Raw genomic sequence first — 14065 nt, forward strand, 5'->3', positions numbered from 1 at the left:
TTTCTGGGACAGTCGTGGTGTCATTCTGTTCGAAACCTTACAACCTGGAGAAACAATCAATGCTGCAAGGTACTGCCAAACTCTTGACAAGCTTAGGGAGGCCATTCGCAGAAAGCGCCCAGGGCAGTTGACCAACTGGGTCATTTTGCAACACGACAACGCTACACCCCACACAGCATGAGTGACGCAAGGTTGGCTAGAGAAATATGGATGGGAGATTTTGCCACACCCACCACATAGTCCAGACCTCGCACCATCTGATTATCACCTCTTTGGGCCACTGAAACGTGAGCTGGCAGGAAAGCGCTTTGATGTCGATGAAGAGCTTGTTGACCATGTGCGGAAATGGCTACAAAACCTTGACGGAAATTTCTTCCGAGAGGGTATCTATTCCATGGTGCGGCATTGGCAGAAGTGTGTCGACAGACTTGGCTGTTACGTAGAGATATGAAGGACAAGTCAAGGTATGAACACGTGCAAGAATTTTGTTGATAGCATAAAAAACGCGGATTTTACAGGCATTTTTCGGTTAATTATGAAAGAGCCCTCGTATTTATAGTACATTGCCAGAAGTCCAAGGCAGAAACATTTTTGAATCAATTAATTTTATGTTTGGAAATTGAAACAGAAATTCATTCCACTAAAAGACTAATATGCTATAAAATAATTTGCCTCCTATACTATTTTAAATTACACTTTCTGAAATTTTTTTAATAGCACCTGCACCAAGTAGCCTAATTTAAATAATGTTTGTTAGATTTTATCTTTGCAAATTTAAATTTTATGTCCCCATTGTATCGTAAAATATAAATTATCAACAGTTTCTGAAATTAATAAAATGTCTGAATGTGTTTTATCAAACGTTGATAATCAATGTTTATGGTTTGAAAAATGAATAATAAATATTGTGAAATTAAAGTTATCTTTTAGTTTTTATTAAATTAGATGACGTCATCATCTGTTGGGGGAGGGGGGGGGGGGGTCAGGTCAATGATGACAAGTGATGACTTGGGGGAGGGGGGGGGGTCTAAAAAGGGCAAATTTTTGATGACGTAATATGTGAACGCTCCCTTATTGTCATTGTTACTCACTGACACTGTCAAGGGGCACTGTGGCATGGCGATACTGTCTTTGCTGCAAACCCAGACAGTATCGCTTAAGACTATGTGGACTGAGCAAGTTACCACGTCATAGGCCACTTTTCGCAACTGATACCTGGGTTATTAATAATAATAGACTCTTATAGAGCGCACGATATCCTCAACAATGAGGCTCTTGGCGCTTTAAATTTAAAACAATATAGAAAGTACATGACATCAAAAAAGAAATGTTTTCAAGGATTTCTTTAAAACAGACAATGATTTGGATTCTCAGATGCTCTGTGGAATGGTGTTCCATACAAACAGACCAAAATGAGAAAAGGACCTTGTTCCCGCCTCTGTACGAATGCGTGGGATAGCCAAATGGGTGGTGTCACAGTAGGAAAGCAAAGGTCGGGTTGTCAAATATTTATTTAGGAGTTTTGTGAGGTAGGGAGGGGCAGTATTTTCCAGACAACGATAAACTAGGACACATGCTGTGAATTTGACCCTTTTCTCAAAAGGCAGCCAGTGTAATCTACGAAGGAGAGGTGTGGCAGCGTCAAACCTCCGCCTTTGAAAGACTAATCTGCACTGTCTGCAGCCTCCTGAGCTTATTTACCAAGACACCAAACAACAGAGCATTACAGTAACCCAGCTTTGAAAATAAAAGAGAAACAACAAGTTTCTTGGTAACATCCTCATAAAGGTACTGTCAAATAGATCCATTTTTTTTTTTCAAATGACACAGCAATGATTGGATAATTGTCCTAATTTAATGGTCCATCGACAGTTCCGAATCTAAGAATGCTCCAAGATTTTTTACCTTGTCAACAATATCTATTGACACCTCTCCCACTTTCAATTTCTTCTCGTTCCAAAATCTTCTGTTCCCTATTTACATCACTTCCGTTTTGTCGTCATGCATCCTTAGTCTGTTCCTACTCATCCAATCTCTTACACCTAGTACGCATTTTTCACATGAACTAATGACATTTTAAAAGTTTTTAGTACATTCAGATCCAAATAACTGGGTGTCATCAGCATATTGGTGGTAGGACAGGCCAAACCCCCTGATAACCTTTGAGATTGGATGTATGTAGAAAACAAAAAGCATAGGTCCAAGAACTGACCCCTGTGGGACACCACATTCTAAAGGAATTTGATCGGACTTAAAACTATTTACAACTACAATTTGTCGTCTATCTAATAAATAAGATTTAACCAACTGAGCGCCGTACCAAAAATGCCGAAAGTTATTTCTAAACGTTTTAACAGTAGGTCGTGATCGATAGTGTCAAAAGCTGATGATAAATCAAGAAAGTTAAGAAGTGTGTGGGAACCTTTATCAATGATTTGAAAAAGATCATTTACAACCCGGACAAGAGCACTTTCAGTCAAGAGGTTTTGTCTGTAGGCAGATTGAAAGATTTCCATGGAATTTATTTTAAGGTGAGCTAGAAGTTGTTTTAGGACTAGCTTTTCAATAATTTTTGTTAGAAACAGGACGATAGTGTTTTCTTTGTCAAGATTAACTTTTTTCAATAAGGGTTTAACGTACGCAATTTTGTAGATATCAGGCACGACACCCAGTTTGAGTGATTTATTTTTGATGAGAGTGATGGGTGGTATTAATTCGTTTATGCATAATTTTAAAATGTCAGTTTTAATCAGATCTGACTCACAGCTTTTCGAAGCTGCTGAGAGAATACAGTCTTTGACTTCACTCTCACTGACTTCAGCAAACTGTGAAAGACCGTCACCCGAAAACAGTTCAAAATGTGTATCTAATTCTAATGCCCCTAGCGCACTAAGACAGGACTGTACCGGGACAGTCTTGAGTGCATTAATTGTATTTCTAGAAGTTCTAGTAGAACTTTTTACTATACCATTTTCTTCCTTTTTACTGGCGTTGATATGACCGAAATGTGTTGCCAGTGCCATAAAACCCTTAAAAACAAACAAACAGCTTATTCATCAGGACTAGGTCTTAATCTTAAGAGCCTGAAACCCTTTTCTTTAGAGCAGCAAGCAAATTGGCACCGAGTTAGTTTGTGTCCAAATGGCCACACAGAATAAAGAGGCTGCATTACTTGAAATTTGTGACCTGATTCAAACATCAATGGAATCGTCTCCCATTCTCGAATACACAGTGATGCAATATCTGTCTTGAAAACAAGTTTTTGCTGAAGAAGCTTTGGAAGTCGAGATAAAATATATTGCTGAGAATGAGTTTGGTATTTGTAGTCTTTGTTGAAAGTTAAATTCCAAACACTTATAAATGTCAGCAAGAAGAGCGGAAATGGATTGAGTGACATCGCTTTCAGTAGTGACCAACAATGGTTGTAGCCATGTTTAGTTAGCTGCACAATGATTTCACAAGAATGTGGTAGGCTTGTAATGTCAAATGGAGTTAAAAATAAATTAGCCAGAAGATATCTAGCTGTGGCATGTTGATTTGAGAGCAGGGCTACAGCAAGTGGAGAAACTCTCCCTGTAACATTAAATTTAAAAATATTTTCTCTACACTGTCGTAAACGAGGAGAGCATCCGTTTATAAGCATTAATTGTACAATCTTCACTTGACCACGTGCAATCATTTCATGAAGATAAAGCTCATCATATGAAGAAAAATTAGGCTTTGCCCCGTGGGAAAGAAGCATTTTTACCATCCCAATCATCGCAGCATTCTTGGTTTGTTCAAAAGCTTTAGATAGAGCAGTCTTGCCTTTGAGATTTTTTACATTCACTTCAGCACCTTTATCAAGAAGAATCTGAGCCTGAGCTATTTTACGCCGATGAATGGCTGCAATGAGAGGGGAATTTCCATCTTTATCTACCCGATTAATGTCAACCCCTGTGTGATTTGCTAAATACTCCAAACACCCTATACTATCTCCACATGCGGCAGCCATGACTGCAGATTTCTCCTCAAAATCAACTTGATTTAAATCAAGCTTATCTTCCTTTAAAATACGGATTAAACAATCCAAAGCTCCTGCCTGAGCTGCATGATGCAATGCTGTTTTCCCATCGTTGTCTACCAAGGAATGATCTGCTCTGGCAGACATTAATAGGGATAGAATCTCTGCATTCTTGTAGACACAAGCATACATTATGGCTGTCATTCCACGCTTGTCTTTGAGGTTCAACGAAGCTCTAAAATCGATAAATGTCTTGACCATAGCTGTTCTTCCTTTCACCGTAGCCCAAATTAGACCACTGAGACGAGTGGATTCTTTTACCACTATATCTGGGCTACAGCCATTTTTGAGAAGGTCCCACAGTGATCGGCCATTACCATCAGACACAGCATTATAAATTGCGACCCGTTCATCCATTGTAAATTGTGTCTCACTTTTGTGTTGGACGGATAGTTTCCTTTTTTCCACTTTTCAGCATCAATTCCCTTTACATGGGTAGCCAATATTTCAATTGAGTTACCATCAAGAAGCAAGTATTTTTACCAAAATGCATAACATAAGCTTGTTATTGTTTACATAAAACTGTCACATACACAAAATTAGAATATATCACTTCAAACTAGACTCATTCGCCTTCTTACATTACAACAGAACTGTTTCCATCTATTTTTTTTTCATATTGATTCAAAATAATTTGGAGACCTGAACGTCAGACTGAGGGCAATGACTGTGTCAACTGTATCAGTAACATGGATGTTTTTAACCAAGTAAGTTCCATTGAACCGTGATGGCCAATAAGGCCAATGCAAAGTGGAATTTTGTCCTAATTGGGAAAAACATGTCCACGACTTAAACGTTTATATCATTGATACTTGAACAGTAAAGTCATGATCAATTGAGAATGACCTGTGAAAAGAAGGAAGAAAAGTTATTAGATTTGTGCGGCTATGTGGTGGTATGACACTCACTTTCGGATCAGAAGGTCCTGGGTTCAAGCCTCACTCTGGCGCATAGTTGAGTCCTTGGAAAAGGCTCTTTACTCACAATTTTGAAATTTAGGGCGGTTTACTTAATTTGACTTTCAAAACTTAGTTATTGTGGTCTGTTACCACAAATCATTTTAGAAACCCTTTCGTCAAAAAAGGAATAACACCCTCAGAATGTGCAAAGCAGCATAGGATCTTGATAGCTGATATAGCAGCATGGTTGGAAACTGGTTTTGACTGTGCACTTTCCTCCAAATCAGGTGTTCTGGTCAAATCAACAAACTCACCTCAAGGTTTTAATCAACAGGGTGTCTACATACACGGTAACTTTAGGCCGTTTAGTGAGCAGCAGCAGTGGGAGTCAAATTGTGACCCAATCTCACCCATAAGAAAGTTATGACTGGAAATTGCGTTCGCTGTTACTAAAAGGTTTAGAGGGGTTCAATTAAAGATGCATAACTTCGTTATAAAGAGGAATATTGCAGATATTTTGGTATCATTATTTTTGTTACTAACTGGGCACCTAGCCTCAGGATCTACGTAAATGGTAACATTTATACAAGGTAACCTTGAATCTCACCTTTAATGGGTTAAATTGTATTGTTTGATTTTTTAAAATAACACACACACACAAACACACATACAGAGGGAGGTCTATCCATAGCTTGTATTGTAGCGGCAAACCAGTTACCGGAGCTACCGTGTACTAAGATCCTGAGGCTAGGTGCCCGGTTACTGTGTATGTAGACACTGCCTTTAATCAATGACGATTCAAGGGATTCACTGAACAATAATCTCGTATTTTCATTGGTTCTTGTATTATACCTCACAGCCTATTTTCATTAGCTCTTGTATTATACCTCACAGCATGATATTTTTAGTCAATTGTAAATTCTTTTCTTGCTTTTTTTAAACACTAACTATTGTCGTTATCGATAGATTGCTGTGTCAATATACTGTATTCTTGGTAAAATTTATATTGATATAGAAGAGAAATTCATTTCCTATTATTATTTAGAAAAGAAAATGGGACATTGATATCATGTCAATGTCAATAAAAACATTGTCGAAAAATGACTTGCCAAAAAGGACGGGAAGAATCTGTCAGAATATTGGACAACATAAAACATAATTTAGCCAATTATTTGTGAGAACAAAAGTTGTAGAAAACTACTTGTTCTTTAATGTACATGTTTAAGAATCAAAATTTATCTAGTTAATCAAAACTCAAAATACCGAATTCACAGCAACATGGCTCAGCATTACGATTTTTGCTTCATACCCGAAAGGTACCGAATTCGATCACCCACCGCTATGCTGTGTGGCCTTGAGCAAGTCACCACACCCTAGCTCAATTTGCAATGCTGCACTGTGGCTGATGCCTGGGTTATTCCAGTCTTCCCTTGGAATAGACCCTAGTGATAAATTTCCCCTATGGGATGAAAAAAGGGAATTCTGTTTTTATTTTATTCAATCGAGAAAAAAATCTTATACGGCCATTCATGTAAAAAAAAATCGTAAAATTAAGCAACTTATGATATCAACGATTGATTCAAGACGAAACAAAATAAATATGCTTCAATCTTTTTTTTTAATCTAAAATTGTTATTTAGATTAGAAATCACCTACCAAAGTCATAGAAAATAATTTTGTCGGTTGGATAGCTGAATTTCAAACGATTCACATAATAGAAGTAGCATAACATTATTACTATAACATACTTGACGACTTATGTTTATGTCTTGTCTTTAATATCACGTTCCATTTACTGTTTTTAATAATTCTCATTTATCCTTTAATTCACTAGCGTCTAAAGCTGATATTTGATTACATTTTTGTTTTCACAAGTTCGGAGCAGATTTTGTCAAATAAAGTCATTTTATTATTGTTATTGGTAACTCTGCATTCAAACATTTAGAGTTTGTTCTTCGGACATTTATCGACAGAATTTTTAATGTAATTTATAGTACAAAAATAGTCCATTTGGATTATTGTGAAGCAAATGATAGGCTTAATTTTGTTTATTTGGCGATGAGTCACAATTACTTAACCCATCAGACAGACCACAGTAGTATAGACATGAAATGTCGGGCAAACACTAACAGAGGGAAGGATAGCCTCAATCTCCTTTGATAATCTACTATTATACAGCCCCGCTACTCATGTTGAACTTGTTCTACAAATCAGCATCATTTGTCTTCTCAATGATTCAATGCACAATCCTTTTAAAACTGAAGAATTTCAGATGAATGGTGATGATCTAGAGGGGTTGTTGGTATGTGTTTGACAATGATTAGAGCTTCTTATCTTCGATCATTTGTCAATTTTATCTTTCTAACACTAACATCAAATTAAACAAATCCTTCAGAATTTTTTTTTAAAGTTTTGTGATTTTTTTCTTGGAGTGAAATATTATGCCCATTTGACCTTGGTGCTAAGTTAAAAATCTCTTTACAACTCCCTTTTCATGTACCTAAATCATTCTCCTGATTATTGCATCCCCTATAAATGAACGGAACCAGCAACATTCCATCTTACCTATGCCAATGCCAGGTTCATATATAATTATCTTTTTTATTTCCTGCTGCCTCACACTCCTTACATTCCATATAAGAACTTTGGTTGAAGATTAGCGAGCATTCTAACGTAACCTGGGGCATATGACTGCCCCTACAGAGGGTATATAGTCTTCAGAATTTCCTGTATGATATCTTACATGATTTTTCAGAACCAGATGATCAACACTGCTTCGTTTCAAAATGAAAATTTATTATTATTTATTATTAATTTTAGAAGCTAACTGTTAAGGAACCTAAATGTTTCACTTTCTCAACACATGACTCCTGCTCCTGCTAACAGAGAATTGTGAATTTATTAATTTGTGAAAACATCATTAACACTACGATACAGCCAACTATGTTTTTAACCAAGTTCTTGGAGCTAACTCAATTTACTTTGTTTTCAACATTAATATGGCATTTCTAATTCGAAAAAAAAAAATGATCAAAATATAGAAGATATGGGAGGCCTTCCGAAAACTCCTACATCCCCCCTCCCAAACCCTCTAGAACATTATATATTTTTAAAAAAAAGGAAGTGTCTAGGGAGACCAAGATTTTGGCCCCCGACGTAAAACCGTATTTTCGTTTATGGAACTGTTTCTTTTTGTTAAAGAGGCGAGTTTCTTCTTCTATTTATTCATGGCTTGCCTGTTTGTTTTTGTTGCTGTTCTTTCTTTCTTTCATTTTTTTGGGTTTTTTTTTAGAGAGAGAGAGAGAGAGAGAGAGAGAGAGAGAGAGAGAGAGAGAGAGAGAGAGAGAGAGAGAGAGAGAGAGAGAGAGAGAGAGAGAGAGAGAGCAAGTTATCAGACGCCAGACACAAAAATTATTTTCATTTTCATTTTCTTCTTTGTTCTTCAATTTTCTCTTATGTAGTTCCAAAAAATCCGGTTACTTTTCTTGGGGGTGGGGGTACTTACTGTTGAGTACAATGCAGTACAACGACGAATACTGTAAAGGATTTTATGGCGCTTGCAACACATTTAGGTCACATTAGTGTCTGTAAAAAGGAAGAAAATAGGATAGTTTTAAAAACACCATCCAAGTGCTGCGGCTTTTTCTCTTTGATCTCGTATCATGGTTTCCCCTGTGCCCAACACGTTCTGTTCACAGAATTTAGTTTTAGTTGTACGTCGTTGAGTTCGAATTGTTTATTGTATATTATTGATGCCTTCATATTTTCTTCTTTTTTGAATGCATATTCACCTAACCTTAATGAATATTTTTCATTTTTAAAATGCATAAAACCGCGGGGCCAGATATGGTGGGAGAATTTTTTTTAAACGGAAAATATCATGACGCTATTTTAATATGAAGTGGAAATCAACAACAAGAACAAAACCTTGGGATAATTACTGTCAAATTTTATTTTTTTAAATGCTCCATTGGTTATCAGTCTTGTGTTATTTAATATTAGATAACAATGCATGCAGAGCCCTCTTTAGACATGGAGAGAAAATTATAAACTGGTGGTGGAGGAAGGCGGGTGGAAGGGGGGGGGGCGATCCACAAACAACCGAGATGTTGGGTGCAAGGGAGACCATGATACGAGATCAAAAAAGAAAAGCCACCGACAATTGAAAACATGGCTTTACTCAGGAGGCCAAAATCACGGTCTATCTTGCCAAAATTGAATTTAAAAAAGAAGAGTACAAAAATAAATTTCGTATGGGGGGGGGGGGGGGGGGGTAGGGGTATGATAATAATGTTAGCTACCAAGCCCCTAAAAACACAAACCAAAAAAAAAAAAAAAACAACCAAAAATAAAACCCAACAAAATCCACAACATGAAGAAGCAGTTTTATAAATGAAGACGTTTAACCTAGCAAAAATCTAAAAATATTGTTTTAAAAATAAATTAAATTAAATTTTGTGTGGGCGACCGGCCGATAACTTGCAATCTCTTTTCTGACATTTTTTGGTGGGGATGGGGGGGGGGCGTGATTATAAAGAGCCAAAAAATAATAATAATAAAAGCAAGAACAGCAACAAAAACAAACAGGCAAGCAATAAATAAAAGAAGAAAAAATTCGCCTCTTCAACAAAAAGAAACAGTTCTATAAACGAAAATATACAGTTTTACGCCGGGAGACCAAAATCTTGGTCTCCCTAGCCTCTACCAAAAAAAAAAAAAAAAAAAAAAAATTAAAAAAAAAGAATACTGAGGATGTAGGAGCTTTCGGAAGGCTTCCCGAAGATGGCTGTAGTTGTCAGAGCTCGACCCTGGGTAACTTCTAGTTAAATTTTAGCAGATACAATTTTTAATTATTTATTTTCACCAATATTGAATATTGTCAATAAAAATAAATAAATCCGATAAATCATCTTATTATTAGTATTAGAGTAATATTAGATCGTAGATAGATATTATTATTATTATTAATTAGAGTGAGTATTATTACACCAACTTACTTTCGAAGTTTTCTTGTTTAGTTTATGTTTCATGATCCCCAAAGCGATCACGAGGGACGATCACTATTACGACCACTATTGAATTGGCTATTGGTATATCCTTTTTGCTAAAATTCATCATGAGATTCCAGTTTCAGTTACTGTTGCTTTTTTTAGGAACGGAAATTGGGTTGAGGGTTCAAAGAAGAGGAATCGAAACTAGGGAAACGACTTATGTCGATATGCCAGATTGCCAAGTTATGCTTGCCAGGAAGCGAATTTTTACGCTAAGGTTTGTCTTTTTCTTTTGGTTATTGTCTTGTTTTGTTTTGTTTTTGTTTTTTTTTTTGTTTTTTTTTTTTTGGGGGGGGGGGGTATGGGGTTGGTTCGTTTGTTTTTTTTATTTTCGTATTTGTATTTTTGTTTGTTTATATTATTTTTATTATTTTGATTAGGGGGGTGGGGGGTAATTTTTTGGTTGTTTTGTCGTTGTATTTTTTTTTGGGGGGGGGGGGGGGGGGGGGGTTTGTTGTTTTCTTTTTTTTTGGGGGGGGGGGAGTTAAAACCAATATGAAACTTGGCAAGTTACTGAGTTTAGGCCTTGTTCTTGCGGCTTGTAAATTTTTCAATCTTTGTTTTTCTTATTAATGGTTTTACGGCGCTTGCAACACATTAAGGTCATATCAGCGCCAGTAAAAAGGAAGAAAATTGGATAGTAAAAACTTCTAGATGTACAATTAAAAGGACTTAAAGGAAAGTAAGACAAAGGGGAATGGTTCGAATAGAGAACAAATGTAGATTCCAAGAACACACTATTGGTGTAATTTGAGATCACCCAAGTCTCACCCAGACACCAGCACAAGATCCCACTAAGAGGAATGCACTCGTCTATACAAATCATTTTTTTTTTTAATAACAGTACATAACAGAGATGGTTTACAAGGAAAAAATATCATCTCCCAAAACTATAACTATACATCCGACTGTATCCCTCCCAGCCAAGAAACTCCGGCCAGGGTCAGGACAAGACGAAGTAATCTCATTCCAAGACAAAGACAGAAAGCAATTTGAAAACAGATATATAGGGGTATAGAAGTAGAAGATGTAGTACCTCCCTGCCTACTATGGGAGGTCGATAACTCCGCCCAGTTCTGAATCTTTATAATTTCCACTTCATATTAAAACAGCCTCATACTTTTTTTCCTTTTTGTAAAAAATAAAATCTATTCTCTCTTATATAATATTAGGCAGAGGAGGCCCCATTCAACGAGGTCTTTTGGACTGGGCCTCTGATCTCGTTGAACGGAAATCAAATGAATCACTAAGAAAATGTTCATAATTTTAGTTACATCCATCAATCGCAGTTGCAGACACTGTGAATATTTTGGGTTTGTTAAGTGATGTCTTGGTTTGTTTTGTTCTTGTTTTTTTGGTTTGGTAGGGACTTTTTTGTGGGGGGGGGGGGGGGGAGTGCTTTAAAGCCAAAGTATTCACAAATCAATAAAGTGGACCATTCACTCAATTTATCACCTTCAGTTCGCCTCTCTCTCTCTCTCTCTCTCTCTCTCTCTCTCTCTCTCTCTCTCTCTCTCTCTCTCTCTCTCTCTCTCTCTCTCTCTTGTGTACCTCCTCTTTGGGTCGTTTCGGTTAATTCGTCGTCCAAATATATAAAAACAGTAATTGTGTTTATTTTTGGCCCCTACGACCCATCTACATCTACACCAGAATAGAAAGAGAGGGTGGAGCCTGCCATGATATAACACTTTATGGAGCCCTAATTTCATCATAAAAGTTCTGTCCACCATCCGTCAGTGGACAGAACTTTTATGATGAAATTAGGGCTCCGTAAAGTGATAAAACATGAGTATCAAAAGCCGTACTGTGGCGTGGAGAACGAGGTCTTGTATGTATAGTTACGTCACTATCTCAACGCTTATATTATGACATGAGATCCTGAGATTTTTGACCAATCAACGATTGCTCTTTTGATTTTGATAGCTCGCTTGTCAATCGTTGTCAACATGTGTCAGCTCAGCCATTGATTTATGTACATGCATCACAGGCGGTAATAATATGTTGTGTAACTTCAAAGACCTCTGTTGACCGAAAGCGATGAGTGGTTATAATACCAAAAGCCCTACTGTGGCGTGGAGAACGCGGTCTTGTGTGAATAGTTACGTCACTATCTCAACGCTCATGAATCCCTTAGTAAGGCTGGACTCACAATCAAAAAACGAAATCTGTGTTTTAAACTCTTGAATCAAACGAGGTACATCAGCGCTTTCGTCTCATTGAGAAATGAAAAACGATATTATACAGATAAATCAAGAACATCGCCCAGAAATGAGGAAATTATCATCAAATTATAAAATTTGAGAAAGCTATTTTCAAAATCAAATCTATTACAAAAAAGGTTATTTCTTGACCGATTTTTATGAGACAAAGACAAATTTTCTCCATTTTTCAAGCTGATTCAAAATTGCCAGCGCTCTTGATTAATTATCTGTCAAGTTCGACACGAGCTGTCGAATTAAAAGGGGAAAAATCATATATTTTTTTCGCCTTTTTTCTCTGCAAAATCTCGAAAATTTGCACACAAAAAAAAAATAGCAGATTTTGCGGCCGCAATGCAAATCAGTGATATTTTGCGGCCGCAAGCGATGAAAAAAAAAATCAACTACCATGCCAGACTATTAGATGAACATGCAATGAACATCTTAAATCAAGCGTTTGAAAATCACCAACGTCTGGATTTTAAAACAGGAACTGATATCAATACAAAAGCCCGAAAACCCGAAAGGACCTCCAAAGAATTTGAGACCCATACGCTGTTTAACTTATCCCAAGACAAAGACAGAAAGCAAGAAGGAAAACAGATAGGAAGAGGATAGAAACGACATTAAGTTAAGTGCCTCCCTGCCCATGGGAGGTCAGGAACCCCAACCAGAAGCTCAGAATCCCACTAAGAGGAACACACTCAAATGCTTACATTATACATTCTTATACATTAAAAACAACATTTAACAATACAAAACAAAGAGATGATTTAAAAGGAAATCATCTCCCAAAACTTTAACTATACATTTGATTGTTTCTCTCTCCGTACAGGGCTCCGACAAGGGAAAGGACAAAACCACGTAACCTCATTCCCAGAGAAAGACAAAAAAGCAAGTTGGAAAACAGATAGGCGTGCGTATAAAAGGCACAGCAAGTGACCTCCCTGTCCACTTTAAGAGTAAGAAATAAGGAAGACAACAGGAAAAAGTCATCACGTATTATATAGGTACATCACTCCTTTCCGCTATGCCAGTGTAATGAAAATTTGATGCTTGTCTTTGCAGGTTTCGTTACTCTTGTTTTGATAAAAGTGTCGAGCGGAAGTCTCGATGATACCTCAAGTCATCGGCCACCAACACTCAAAACTTCCCGAACTCGATGACCAAGGAAAAGTCGGGAATTCCCGAGAAGTAGCACTTCAACTGAGCTTTGGATGGCTTTTTTGTATTAAAACTTAAAATACATTAAATAAATTCACTTTGTATAATAATAAAACATTGATACCTATAACCATTTTGATCTATTTACGACGTTTGTGTTTTGTTAGCTGTTTAAAATATGATATAACGTCAATACCCAATACCAATGACTAGGTATTGAATGAAAGCACCGATGACTAGAGCGATGCTCGAGACTTTTTTGAGTCTCGAGACTCAAAAAAGCATCGAGACGCAAAAAAGTCTCGAGCTTCGCTGGAATCATCGCCGACGAGAGAGGGGTGAACAATGCAGATAGTACACATTGTTAGTAACGCGTGCGTCGCTCGCGCAGTATAGTCTCGAGTCTCGAGACTCGGGACTCAATACGAGAAGCATCGACGACCAAGATTCTCGAGACGAGAAAAGCATCGAGAACTAAGTGGAGGTCGGGAAATTCTCAGTCGTCGATGATCTGACTTCTCAAAACCTAAATAAAGCATCGATGACCTTTTGGTGACCGGATGCCCTCCCCTAATAAAAGATTTATGTTTTTAATCATTTTTCTTTCTGATACTGATATGCACCGGAGTGACTTTTTGTTTACATCTTTAGATTAATGTAATATTCAGTTGGCCTCCGGGAATAAATAAA

The 14065-nt window shown here is 37.0% G+C and overlaps 1 protein-coding gene across 2 annotated transcripts; it reads right to left on the bottom strand.

The window, feature by feature from the left end:
- Positions 1 to 588: 588 nt before the first annotated feature.
- On the bottom strand, positions 589 to 10295 carry LOC144975096 (uncharacterized). Of its 2 annotated transcripts, XM_078918821.1 has the most exons (3): positions 9960 to 10295; positions 8468 to 8547; positions 589 to 4909 (listed from the first exon to the last, which is right to left on the bottom strand). In XM_078918821.1, the coding sequence occupies exon 3, from the start codon at positions 4418 to 4420 to the stop codon at positions 3050 to 3052; it is 1371 nt and encodes a 456-aa protein (XP_078774947.1). In that variant the 5' UTR covers positions 4421 to 4909; positions 8468 to 8547; positions 9960 to 10295; the 3' UTR covers positions 589 to 3049. The 2 variants fall into 2 exon arrangements, with proteins under 2 accessions (XP_078774947.1, XP_078774948.1); XM_078918822.1 differs by lacking the exon at positions 8468 to 8547.
- Positions 10296 to 14065: the final 3770 nt, after the last annotated feature.

Source organism: Berghia stephanieae, chromosome 6 (genome assembly GCF_034508935.2).
Source record: "Berghia stephanieae isolate SIO BIC M18660-M18661 chromosome 6, UCSD_Bste_1.3, whole genome shotgun sequence".
Taxonomy (NCBI): Eukaryota; Metazoa; Mollusca; class Gastropoda; order Nudibranchia; family Aeolidiidae; genus Berghia; species Berghia stephanieae.

What these genes read in the sequence shown, in the direction of transcription:
- LOC144975096 (XM_078918822.1), bottom strand. Translation starts at nt 4,420, where the DNA reads ATGGATGAACGGGTCGCAATTTATAATGCTGTGTCTGATGGTAATGGC.